The sequence below is a fragment of the Nothoprocta perdicaria genome, unplaced genomic scaffold, assembly GCF_003342845.1.
Source record: "Nothoprocta perdicaria isolate Ctin4 unplaced genomic scaffold, notPer1 scaffold_379, whole genome shotgun sequence".
Classification (NCBI taxonomy): domain Eukaryota; kingdom Metazoa; phylum Chordata; class Aves; order Tinamiformes; family Tinamidae; genus Nothoprocta; species Nothoprocta perdicaria.
The window spans coordinates 496,011-509,988 of NW_020455620.1; the positions used below are offsets into that span (position 1 = coordinate 496,011).

Here is a 13,978-nt window from a genome sequence, read left to right on the forward strand (position 1 = left end):
ATGATCTTTTTTTTTTTTCTAAACTGTTCCTGACTGCCTTTGAAGTTGGACTATTGAGTTGCCCAGACTTTCGGTGTGATCTAGCATGTTCAATATTCTATTACATAGAATGGTCATTTGTTTGGTGGAGCATCACATAGCCAAATAAGAGGGCAGTACAGGTGTGAGTGGTAGTTTTACTTTGGTTAAAAGAGGTGTGATTCTGAATGAAGTAATAGCAGACCATATCCCCTGTGCCCATCTTCACCGAATGGAAACTGTGCCGCAGAGCTGCAGAGCTCTGTTGTCATGCTGTCAAGTCTGTTTGCAATAATGTACCGTTATTTAGTTTCTTACCATTTATATATTTATTTATTTATTTATTTATTTATTTATAGTTCTAAAAGAGAAACAAAAGGCAGATCTAGTTGTTTTCCATGTACCAGGCCTGTCTCACCCAGTTCTTTCCATATAACCTACCTGTAAAGGTACCTACCTACATGGTAAAGCTTGGCATGCAGGGTTCATGGTAGACCTGCAGTAACTTCCTGCCATCTTCTTTGAAGCAGAATTTCACCATTTCAGATGGTTGGGATTTTTGCTTGTTTGCTTGTTTTGAGGCTAGGTAGCAAGCTGTATATGTGCACTGGCAGCTGGGAAGGAGAAGGTGGTTTCCACTTCAGCACAGAGCTCTTCTCAACCAACACATTCCCTTCAGAGGGCTCTTCCTCAGCCCACTGGTGTAACTGTGAGCAGTCACCTCGTGCTGCACAAGGGACAACTTGCCCCTGGCACTGCCCAGTATAGCTGGAAAGAGGAAAGGAGAATTTCTCTCTGAGTTGCTGTGCTAGCGCTCTTCTATTGCCTGAGACCTTTGTAGAACCCAACCAAACCTACATTAATTAGCAGCACAAGTTAGAGCCCAGGGATGCTGCACTTAGCTATTATAGGGATCAGCCCAGGCAGGTATTTTAAGAACAGTTTGAACCTCATAAAAGTGGAGAGACCTCTGATCTTATCAAATATGCACTACTCCCACAGTATTGACAGAATATTTGATCAGAGGAATTGAGCATTCACTACTGTACCTCTTGCAATAAAAATATATTTTTGCCACTATTACAGTGTGTAAATACCAAGGAAAACAACCATACATTTGACTGTGACTGGACAGAGCTGCATATATTTCACTGCAAAATGATGTGTTGTAAAAACAAATGCTTTTTACGTACCTTGTTTGGAATCTTTTCACGTACCTTGTTCCTGGGAAGAATGAACACTGGCTAGAATACAGGGAGTTAATACTAATAATTTCCCAAACCACAAATTGGCAGTTCTGTGGCATCTCTCCTACTTGGACAATCCTGTTTTGTATATTTAAATAAGCATCAGCCGTATCGGAGACACAAAAAAAAGTGTCCCCCACACAAGCCCTCCCTATATACTCACATACTGATCATATTTATATTTACATGTTTTATCTTTAATATTTTCAGACAGAACCTGGCTACCAGTCTATTCTTACATGCATACGAGCATGGTTCTGAGCAAAGGGGTATGTGCAGGGTCACCTGGGTCACAATGTATGCACTAGTCTCCAGCATTATCTGGGTGCTGGCATCCTCCATCTGACAGCAGCTTTGGACAGGACCTTCAGGAATGGTGCATGAAATAGGCATAGGCATGAAATAGGTATAGCAAGAAAACATATTACTTTGACTTAGTTATGGGGATGCTGTCCAGGTTTCGATATTTCTCTGAAAAAATATTGTCTGCTTAATTTAAAATGCCTACATTTAAGCAATGCTTACAGGTAACTTGCTTCAGCAAAAGTAACTAAAGTGCACCAAATCCTTCCTTGTTTCATGATCCACAATTCTTGGATCATGAAGTGCCAAATATAAGTTATATTTACTTGAGCTAACATCTGACTGGCTGTAGGGTGCATCTTTTAAACTCTGATTTAAGGGTTATTATTACCCTGAAGAATTAAATACAGATTTTGAATTCTCTGAAAGACTTTTCAAACCTTTTGATTTTATTAGCACTATCTGTTGGACCTATAGAGTTTGAGATGCACAGATGCAGCTTCACAGAATGGATCTGGAAGCTCTTGATGTAAGTCTGCCTCTGAGGAGAGCCCCAGGAGGTGTTGCAAGAGCATTCCTGGGGTTGCTGGGAAGAGTAGGCAACAATACTAGAAAGGGAGACCATGTTAAAATTAGGAATAGATAGTAGTTCCAATAGTTCTAATTTAGGAATCAAATCAGTCTTACTAGAGAGATGATAGTATAAAGAGAAAAGGAAAGACTATTGTAAAATGAGGCTTTACAACTATCTAGAATCTAGAGGACGGTATTATCTGGGAATCTCAAGTCAATACATTTCACTAAAAAATTGAAACACATTTGCCCTAAAGTCTATTCCCCAGGCTAATTGTCTGATATTTCTGTAATACCTCTTTTGGTAAATGTTAAGCACTGAGCAATGTAGCTTGGAGATACAAAGTGGTCACTACAGGGCACAGGGTACTGTTTAGCCTGCCTGTGAAACCTTTTAATATCTTTTAATTGCATTTTTTTCTTCTTAATTTACTATTATCAAAGATGCAAACATTTAATAATACTTCTCAGTGGAGTCATTCTTTTGTCAGTGAACTGCAGTGCTGTTAATATTGCAAAGATATTAAAAACAGAATCTTCTACAAAACTGAGCATGATTAATATAAGAATTCTATTTATCACTGCTTAGTTACCTGTCTATATTACGGTAAATTGTAGTAATTAATTTCTCTATTGGAAAGCTAAATTCATTACATTGTTTTCTGGCTGTGGATAGACTACAGCAATTTTAGTATATGACCTCCTATTCCTCAAGGTCCTCTGTTACCTTTAGTGCTTTTCTTGATCTATTTTAGCTTTCTGTAGAGTGCACAGTTTCTACCTCTGTATCAAAACCCAATGCTTCCCAGCTCTCATTCAGTTTGAAACTAACCTTGTACTAGAATGTGCTCTCAGCATGAGCAGGAAGAAGGGAGATATATTTCCAAACAGAATCTGAATCCCAAAATTCTTGTTAAGAAAGTGAATAAAATGGTCCTTTGTTAGGCTTTGAAACTACTTTGGACAGAAACTACTGTTGTAAAGGGTAAATCTAAACCTGCCTGCATCCTCCTAAAATTAGTATTAATCACACAGTCTTTAATTGCAGTGAAGTGCACTGGAAATAAATCTCATGGGTCTCGGCAATTATCTCTCATGAAACCTGAGACAAACAAGAGCCGAAAGCATTGTTAAGAATTTCCTGAGCAGTTGGGTTTCCTACATTCGCTGTGAGAGGCTTAAAAAATGTAATACCTTAGTGGAAACTACTGATTAATGCCAAAGAACATGTGAACTTTTCATGCCTGAAAGTTAAACTGTTTCCTAACTGCTACTGGTGAACGACCTCCTTTTGTTACTGCCTTAAGTTTTGGCCATATTGCTGTGGAAGCTTCTTCTGTGTTCCTAACAGTGCCATGCTGGAATGTCAAGTCCTGTATGCTGGTTCTGACACAGGTTTTGTCATCTCTGGAAAGATGACATATCCTGAAGAAAATATCTGACCTGAGATTGGTAAAGTACTGTTTTGCAATATGGGATATAAAGGAAAAGCAGGAGAGAAGTGAACCTCGAGCACAGAGTCACTGAAAAACATAGGTGACCATTGACCCTCCTCCCAGATGAATACGTCGAGCCATTTTGGTTAGGCTCAAGGCTCTATGATATCCTCTGAAACTGCTGTGATGAACATTAGGAGAAATATCAAAACAGAGTGTGAGGGGAAATGAGGGCTCTTGAAAGGTGACAGAGAGGAGTTACCTCATGAGAGTACCTGCATGTAGGATCTCACTCCAGGCATGAAAACTGTGTTACTTTCTCACATAATAGATGCTCATTCAAGACTACAAACAGGAGAAAAGTAGGGAATTCAGTGTTACATTGCATCTGCTATTTTTTTCTCCAGGTGGAGTTGCTGGTGCTTGTGCTCTATGGGGTCTGCATCCTACCTAGAGTGAAAGTCACTCTCTGTGGGCTAGTTACTTGAGAGAACATTTTGTGGTTGCTTGACTAGTCACAAATAGTGTTTTTCTCTAAAAACACTGCCACGTTACAATCTTTATAGTGTTAATAGCTGTGAGAAATCCCCTAGCACAAACAAAATATGCCTTGGAGGCTGCTACAAGGATTTCTTGCAGAGAAGGAAGTGTGCTATGGTGCTCAAGAAGGGGAAAGGAAAGGCCTCTTAGACCTGTTTTTCCAGACTAAACAGAAATTGATACTTGCAGACCGACAACAGATATTAGGAATCTAGTCTGAAGAATACTTCCCTCCCAGTTCAGAAAAGGTCAATATTTAGCATTTCAAAATCCAGTCCAACAGTTTCTATTCTAACGTCACAAACATTGATGTCGCTACAATCCCAAGCACTATAAAATGTTCTAGAACACAACGTATGAAGGAATGCGGATGTTTTACTACACTTGACATGAAGAAAACAAAACCAAAACATTAAGAACAAAAAATCAACTCAACTCCCCAAAAGAGCTAACAACAGAAATATTGAATTTCTTCACCCTGTAAAAAGAAGATCAATTCTAATACAAAATTGAATTTTCTGTTTCTTGCTAAGTCTTTGATAGTGGCTATTGTACAATAAACAACTAGATCCTTTATTGATCTGGTTATGTTAATTGTATTTTTCATCATGTCTCAGAGCATTTTTTAATTAGACTGAGAGCATATATTCACAAATCGAATAACGTGTTCTAGGAGCCCAGTTATTATGTCATATTTTTCTCTGCCTGATTACAACTACATTTTATATTTTCCTTCAATTGTACTGATGAACAAGGTGAAAACATTGACTCAGCACCGACAAAAATTCGGGTTTCCAGGAATGACAAGACAGAATCCTCCTAGGCAAAAGGAAAAGCTGCCAGTGTGGTGTTCTGTCAGCAGAGCAACCATTATCAACCCTTCCTTGTATTCTTTAGGAGAGGGGTATATAGGTATAACTTTGAAAAGATTTTAAGCCTGGAACAGAAAGGAGCAATATATGTATAACAAATCTGACATCTGAGAGCTATGCCCAAAGTGCCATGTCTGAGCCATGGCCCTAGGTCATCTTTTGTCTGCTCCAGTATATGGAAAAAAACATACATAAATCCCTCTTCACGTTTATTTTTTTCTGCTGAATACAGATCAACTGGAACAGATGTTGGTGGTCATTACTGTTATTTTTGTGGGTTTTTTTTTGGTAGTGTAATGGGCAAGCAGTAGAAGTGAGTTTATATATACTAGGAAACCCAACTTGAGCTTTTCAGAGAGAGGAAAAAAGATTAGAAAGGAAAATATCAAATCTGCAAAATGTCCATGACAGTCTTTCTGTATATTTTCAAAATAGTGTATCAACACTCACATTGTGACTCCTGCAAGATCCACACATAGCTGTGTCCAAAAATAGCATTAGAAAAACCTGCTGCCCTGTGAGAATCTTGCTGCATATTCTATCTGGGACTAGGTGAACACCCTACTGAACTGTGATTTTATGGGGAGAAACAGCAATGTAAGAAAGAGCATCACTTTACTCTGCCTCGTGCCCTGTGTGTCTTGGAAAGTATCTCTATCAAGTTTATAGAAAAGTGTGAGTTTTTACAGCTTTTTTATCTGTTTCCCCTATACTATAGTTAAGAAAGAGAGGATGGATTTTGCATCTTCTGATGCAGCAATAGCAGCATTCTTTGTGAAATGTTAGTATTAAAAAGCACTGAGGCATCAGAGAGCTGGGTAGGCAGAGGATGGGGAGCCTGTTTGTAGCAGAATGGTCCAAACCACTCTCCTTAGCCCATTGAGGTGTCTGAAATGTTATATATATTTACATTTCCTGGAAAAAAATGTACTGAGAATTCTGCTTCTGTGCTTTCTGAGGAGAGTTGCCTTCTTGGGTGTGTGAGGTTCCTAGGTGGGAATAAATCCATTTGGGGTTTATAAGCTGTATCATGTTGGCAAAATGCCCTGAAAGACCCTGTTCTTTAGATGTGCTCAAGATCACATGTAAGAAATAGAACTAATATGTCACTTATTTTGTCTTGTGCTTTGATGTAAAGACTGACTTCCCTCTTGTTAAAATATTATGATCTGGAGGAAGTGATTTAGAAGACAATCTGTTTAATTAGTGCACAGGAAGAGAGAATCTCTTCCAAGAATAGTTGGCAGCATGGAAGAGGGCATGAAGTCAAGAGCAGGCAAAGGAGAAAAAAGAAATGTTAAAGAAATGTGAGTATTCTGCCGAGATCAAGACAGCATGTTGCAAGAAACCACAGGATGCTACTAATAAAAATATAATCATCTAGGCAAAAAGGTAAACAACTCTCTTGGAATTTGGGGGATATTTATCAGGAATTCAGAAAAGACTGAGAAAATCTTTGGAAGACAGAGGAGCCCTATGAGCTCACAGAGAGGCAGCAAATGTTCCAGTGTTATTTTTGGTTGAGCAGCACTGTAGATTGAGGGAGTTTCTGAAAATGAGAGGTGACACTACAAACTCTTGGAATGAGCATATCTGAAATATGGTATACTGTATATATTTCATATGCTATATATGTATAGCAAACTGGTTTAGTTTGAAAAAAATGATTAGAAATATAGCATCTTTTGATGCCACGATTAATATTCTCTTCTTGAAAAAGTCTTCTCCCTTTTTCAAAAGGATAGGAATGACATCTGAGTGTCATCTCTGTTTCCTTAAGAACCTTGTTTGCTATTTTTATTGTCGACAGTCAAGACGAAAAATTGTAACTAACTCTCGAGATAGCTCGAGAGCCATAAAAGAGCCGTAAAAGTTCATTAGCTCATGATCTGTAGGATCAGAGAGAAATAAAAAATGAAAAAAAAAAGGAGAGAAGGATTTTTTTTTCTTTTTAGCTCTTGAAGGTACCACATAAGACCAAAAACCAGGTAAGATTTGAGTAGACATGATAGAAAACAAGCAAAAAGCAAAGTCACAGTCTTTGATAGGAAAAGATGGATAAAAAATAAATTCCATGATAAGGGTCTTTCTGTGAGAATGTCTGTCTTCACCACTTTTGACATTAACTAGAGCAGGCTGACAGTAGTTAATATGAACAAGATGATGCTGTATACAGTAATGTTGCTCTAACCACCTTGTGAGGAAAATCAGTACCTTTATTAGGAAATGTAGATGATCTAGAAACCATCATAGGTTCTTAAATCACAGAAAGCTCTCCATTCTTTACATGTTAGATTCCTCCTTCAGTCTTTTCTAGATGAGCTCCAGTCGGGTTTTTTTCTTCTTAAGGAAGAAAAAAAAAGTAGAAAATATTTCTTCTAATTGTCTTTTCAATTTATTTAAACCACATGAGATAACCTGTCTGCAATTGGTCAGCTATTTTGTTGTCTTAGGTTAGCTCCAGAATGAAAACACTGTTTAAAACAATAAGTTCTTTTACTTTTTGGAATCCTAAATGCAATTCCTGTCTGCTGGTTGAGCAGTTCTTGCCACTTTTTGCTGGAGAGCAGCTTCCACAAGGTTGTTTTAGTTTTATATACTGCAGGAATACAGCATATATTGTCATTCACATGTCTTTCATGGACAGACCCATTCCCCTGAAAACAACTGCATACTTGATGAATCCATTTGGATTACTAACACAGGAGACCAGAGCAGTAATGTAAAACCAGAGAGGAGGAGGGATTCCTACTGCAGCTTTTTATGATTTACTGACTCCATGAAGGGAAAGAATACCTAATCTTATTTATGGCATGCCCGCTTTACTGATATTGTTAGTGTTTTTAGAAGGCTAGTTTCATTTTTTAAGTTGAGCTAACCAAAATTTTAATGAGGAACAAAAACATTCCTTATTCAGAGTTGATACTTTACACATTTCTTATACAATAAGGACTGGATGATAAAAGTGACAGTGTGATGCTCAGTGCCATGAAGCTGAAAACTGATCTTATTGATGCTCTGAGTGAGGTCACAAAAATCACGAAAAGGTAAAATTTCCCTGTGTAGTACACAGAGAGGCAGATGGCTAAAGCAATGATCCAGAATATCCTGCACATTGAATTTGCAGAAACCAAAATCAGTCTTCAAGAAAAGTGTGGGGGTCTTTGCTATGCAATATTGTACCTGGAATTAAAAACCTATTTCAAGGATTTAGGTAGGTGCTTCTGACAAACTAGAGTTAAGAAACCAGTATTGAGGGCATTGACCGCTTTTTGCTGAGACTGCACAGAGTAGATACGTGATTTAACCCTGATTTGCAGGTGTTTGCTATCTTTTGTATAACTACTTGGTTGTTACAGAGCATGGGAGACTTGGGTTCTTCCTAGCCTTGAGAAATCAGAACATACATATCTGGGCAGTTCCTTGTTCTCCTGGATACTAGGCCATGTTGTGTAGGACAGTTCTTTCCCCTCCTGTCAAAACTGGCTAGCTGTTTAGTTGAGAATGCAAACACTCATTAGCTTGCCTGGTGGGCAAGTGATTCTATACCATGGCAGTTAGGCTGCTGGGTTTGGAAAAGGAGAGCGGAAATATCAAAGGTAGGCAAGGTGGCTGTTCCAGTGAAAATGCTATCCTGATAAAAATAAGGTTCTTTTGGGGATGTTATAATTCTTTTATAAAATAGTTAAGACTAGTCTAGTGTGATTTCATATAATTGTTCCAAAACTGGAATGTGAAGGTTGCATTTAGTTATTCCTGAAAATGTGGGCAGCTTGTAAGGATGTTCTCTGTAGGGAAATAGTAATGTTAACTCTGTAAAAAAGAAAAAAAAATGCAAACCATCCTTTTTCTTCATATGTGTTTACTGCAATTAACATATTCCATAAATAGAGCCACTTATGCCATAGCATTTCCTACAAACATTTATTATGGTGTATGTCTTCAAAGTGAGTATCCAGTTCATGTTATAAAAAGATTCCTCTTTCACTGGTATCCTAAATTTCACCTGTCTTTCTTCAGTTAGTAATTCTGCTTTGGTATCTTACTTTCACACTCTTTTCAGTTGCCTGCTGAATTCTGTACTAACTGGTACCACTGGAAGAATAAAAAACAAACATTAGCTATTTTGCTTTTGTATGAATAACTGAGGTACAAAATTGTTACCATTTTTACTTATTAAAAAAAATTTGGATGAATTTATCATTTGTAAACAAGTGGATGTCCTGAACATTTGGTACTGATTTGAATAATGTTCCTTCCACCTCTTGCTTCTATCATGAGGCAAGACTATCCTGACTCATTTGGAAATGCATCTTTAATGTAACTATATGGGGACTGGAAAAAGGATTATTATGCATATCTTTGATAGCAAGGGCTTGGCAGCTCTAAAGCAGTTTTTGTCCAAGGATTCCCAGTAGTATGTTATAGCAGTGCATATGCCTCATAATTTCCAGTGTAGGTAGATGTTTGTCATTTCATTTTTACACATTGGGAAACTGGAGCATTTAGAAGAAGTGATGAAGTCACCTTGGCCAAACTAGTAAACAAACAACAACAAAATCTGGTTAAATACTGGTATGATTGGTCTGCGATTCACTGGGGCAAAGTTCCAATAATCCACTCAAAATAATTTTTTCATTTGTTATTTCCTTTTTCTAGAAAAAACAAGTGAGTCAAACAAAGATCCGGGTGATCTCTACCATCCTCTTCATCCTGGCAGGCTGCATCGTCTTCGTGACCATTCCTGCGGTTATCTTCAAACACATCGAGGGATGGACAGCCTTGGAGTCTATCTACTTTGTGGTTGTCACTCTGACTACTGTTGGCTTTGGTGATTTTGTAGCAGGTGAGCAACTTTGAGGTACTCTGTATGAGAGCCTTGGCTCCTACTATTTCTTCTCTGGTGTAGAGAAGTATATTTTTCAAAATATATTCCAGTAAAACAACATCAGGTGTTTCTGTTGAGGCTAGTGTACAACAACACACAGGACTCCAGGCTAATTTAAGACCTGGGGCTTGCCATCTGCAGAGTGCAACCTTTCAGCATTGTAAATAATGGGAGTTCTGGCACTCCTGGTTATCCTTTATCCTATAATGAATTAAGCATAAGTCAAAAGACTTTCCTATTGAATTCAGGACTTATATTAATCCATGAGGTCTCACTCTGATATTGATTGCTGAAGTACCTTAGCCAAAATGATGAATAGATGGCACTTTCCCAAAGTGGGGCTGAGCTGTAGGACTAGGAAACTGTCTGATGTGATGCAGTGCTTGGCTGCTAAAGCATTTTTTGCCTGAGCTACAACATTTCAGAGGCTGGATTTCCTCACATGACCTTGGCAGAAATTTTGACCTTGCACGTGCCCTTTTAAGGAAAACTCATACAGTATGGAGAGAACTAATGGTGTGTTCATTTCAGGTCTAGGACGAGACTCTCTAAGATTAATACATTACTAACACATGCTATAAATAGCCATCCTGATTGATCACTGAAGAGGGTGTCAGAATTGCTGGCTAGAGAAAAGGAAAGATTTTTTTTCACTGTACAGCTTTGCTAAAAAAAAAAAGATGGTTAAAATAAGCAGAATTTCTTTTCCCATTAGTGCATGACCTCTCTTCCCCATTCCTATTAGCAGTTATAAGTGCATTAAGCTGCCTGAGTTACAATTACTGTACTCTGGCTACATTATGTCACCTTTTTATCCTGAAATATCAGTGGAACTATGCTGATTTATTACAAGTAGAATGTGGCCCATAGCTTGCCATAGTGAGAATGCTTTCACGCTAGTGTTGGAAATATGAGAGACTTTAAAAATAGCAAATGAAACAAGAAGTTATGATTTTTGGTTTTCCTCGATGAATAGTTGTGGACAAGTCTTTTTGTAGACAAGACTCTCTCATCCTCCTTTTTTTGGATACTGTGATAAAGATTATGTCAATTATTGAGTAAAAAATGGCCCTGAACAAAAAGAACTCCAGATATGAAAAAAGTGTCATTTTATGAGTGTTCAAATACAGAACTGAATGTATGACTTTGGTCCATTTCAACCACTTGAAAGTGAAGAGAAGCTCATTGGTATTCTGGCTTTGTGTTATCGTAGGATAGAGTGAAATGAAGATAATTCACAGTCTTTTTCATAAGTATATGGCACTTTAATATTATTTTCTATAATAATATAATTGTACAAAATGAATCAAAGTCTTCTACATCCGACATGATCAGGAGAATGAAATCCACAGCTGGGTGGCCACTAATGATCAGAAATTTTCAAAAATCAAATGGAGGACCTTAAATTAAAAAAGTTCAAAGGTTCTTACAATACAAGTTTCAGGCCAGGTGATCACCAGCAGATACATGTTTTATTGCTGGTTTTGACACACTTTTTCTTCTACTTTTATTTTTTGTCACTTTAATCTCTCCATATCTCTATCCTTTTAACATCAAAGAGATAATACTGTATCGTGTTGGGTTAAGCAGGATCACTGGAGCTATGGTAATTTATTACAGTAGGATATGGCCCATATCTTGCCATAGTAGGAGTGCTTTTGCATTAGCATTGGAAATTCAGTTGTGGATGGAGTCTGGAAAAAAAAATAGAATATGTGATGGGTTGAAAAAAAAATGTAATGTCTCTGTAGGCTGACTACTCCATAAGGCAGACCTAGACAATCTGCTTTATAGCAAACTTCTGCAGGGACGTGTGATCACAACAGCCTCATTGTACCATAGCAACAGCAGCCCCCACCTCCTATTGTTTCACACTCTTGAAGACTGGAAAAAAAAAATGATTCATACAGTGTATGGGGAGAGATTCACATCAAAAACAATATATGGGTCCCTGCCAATACCTGAATGCCTGAGCTCTCATGTAAATGTTCTGTCATTGTAAGTACACTCAATCTGCATAAAATTCATTTTAAAGAGTCATAAGAATGTCTCACATTGCAAAAAAAGCTCAGGGGAAAAATCTCAATTGTGTCACCTGAGCATTTTAATGGAAAAAAAAAAAACTAAAAACCCTTTCAGGCCATAATGAGGCACAGGTTAGTATTGCTTATCCCAGACTGGAGGAAATATTCATTCCTCTGCTTAAGAACAGGCCATGTAGGCCTGTTCTTCTAGCAGACATTTACCCAGATCCCAGCAAGGGTGGTTTTTGAGTTGAGGAATGTGCATGTATGAGGCTGTGCATATGCAGCAGTACAGCTTCTTTGCCTCCTACTCATCTTATACACTCTGATAGGACTTGAGTTTCAAAAGTGAGGTTATGTCTACTTTCTTAAAAAATTCTACTCTCTCCTGTAATATGGTACAGCCTGGATGTTATTACACTTATTTTAGGCCCTTCATAGGCCTAAATATGCTGAGTTGCCAAATGTCCCACACACTTGTGTTATCAGCTCTTCCCAAAATTTGCATAAAAAGCACATAGGATATTTGTAGCTTTGTTTGACCCGTATCTACTCTCAAGCCACTGGTCAGGGAACACATTGCTGTTCAAACAGGCAGAATATTTTTGTTATCGAAGCCTATGTAGGAGTGAATTCCTGTCATATAGCCTAATTTCAGGAGAAAGGAAATTTACTTTTCTCACTCCCCATCAGAGATCTCTAAATCCTGTACTTAGAAGCAAAAAATCTGGAAAAGCCTAAAGGCAGTTCAGAATAAGGAAGACTATCTGTATTATACTTTTTTCTCGGAAATGTGTTCAAGCTGTTACAAGTAGTATCAAGGTAAAAAATTTCTGCAGTATAAACAAAAAAAAGTTTACCGAGTGTTCTGGCAAGTCCAAAAGCAGGAGAGCAATAGTTTCAAAAAAAGGACTTTTGGTAAGTCTAAACTTAAAAAGAGACAATGTTCCTGCCATCTGCCAGGCCTCTAATTTTTAGGAGAACTAGAGTGGCGTTGGCAAGAGTAAAGAAATACCTTAATGAATTTCTCAGAATTGCCAGTATTTTGGCATAATTTTGGCACCTCATGACTCCTAATCATAAGTATATACTTATTTCAGGAGGAAATGCTGACATCCACTATCGGGAATGGTATAAACCCTTAGTGTGGTTCTGGATCCTTGTTGGCCTTGCCTATTTTGCTGCTGTCCTGAGTATGATCGGAGATTGGTTAAGAGTCCTGTCCAAGAAGACAAAAGAAGAGGTATGACTAGCAATTTCTGAGTGGTTTGTCACTTTCTAAGAAAGTTCTAATTTCCTGATTCCTGATTGTCTACTTAAGGTTACTCTTCTGTTTGACAAATACTAAATATTCCCTTTAGTTCACTCCACTGATTACCTGAGTTCTAATCTTCATCTTCTTCACAAAGGGAAGAGAAAAAGCAACTGAAACAAACCTTTGTTGTGACACCTCTGTCAATACTGCTGCATAACACAGAACACATTGGTAGGATTGCAATTAAGGAATACAAACCAGCCTTCACTGAATTTAATTACAAAACTGTAATAAATATTGTAGCTCTTCACTCTAGATGTTGTAGATGCATGGATTTTTAAGATCAGAAAAAAATACTACTGTTACTGTGTGACGTCCTACCTAGTGCAGCAGTTCTTGCTAAGCTCTTTGCAGAGCCTACAAATTCTGCTTATGCTGTAGCATGTCCTTTACTCTTGGAATCAATTGTTTCTGTCCATTATCTGCCTTTAAATCATGCTTTGATATTGAGTTTCTCCTATGTCAGGATATTTGGCTCTGAATAAGGATTTGAAGCCAGCATCTTTTTTTTTGATAAACGTTATTAAAAATAGAAGAACCTGAGTAGATAGCATCAGAGAAAGCATGTGTAAATTCACTCAGAACATAGAATCATAGAATCATAGAATCATAGAATGCCGAAGGTTGGAAGGGACCTCAGAGGTCATCGAGTCCAACCCCCCTGCTCACGCAGGGTCACCTAGAGCACCTGGCACAGGGCTGCATCCAAGCGGGTTTTAAAGATCTCCAAAGAAGGAGACTCCACAACCTCTCTGGGCAGCC

General features: G+C 37.9%; 1 protein-coding gene across 1 annotated transcript in view; it reads left to right on the plus strand.

Moving 5' to 3' along the window:
- KCNK10 (potassium two pore domain channel subfamily K member 10) overlaps window positions 1-13,150 on the plus strand; it is a 52,795-nt gene extending 39,645 nt beyond the window's left edge. The window contains exons 5-6 of the mRNA XM_026044698.1: window positions 9,649-9,835; window positions 13,002-13,150. Coding sequence (XP_025900483.1) covers window positions 9,649-9,835; window positions 13,002-13,150 — 336 coding nt within the window. The remainder of the gene's footprint in view (window positions 1-9,648; window positions 9,836-13,001) is intronic.
- The last annotated feature ends 828 nt before the right edge of the window (window positions 13,151-13,978 follow it).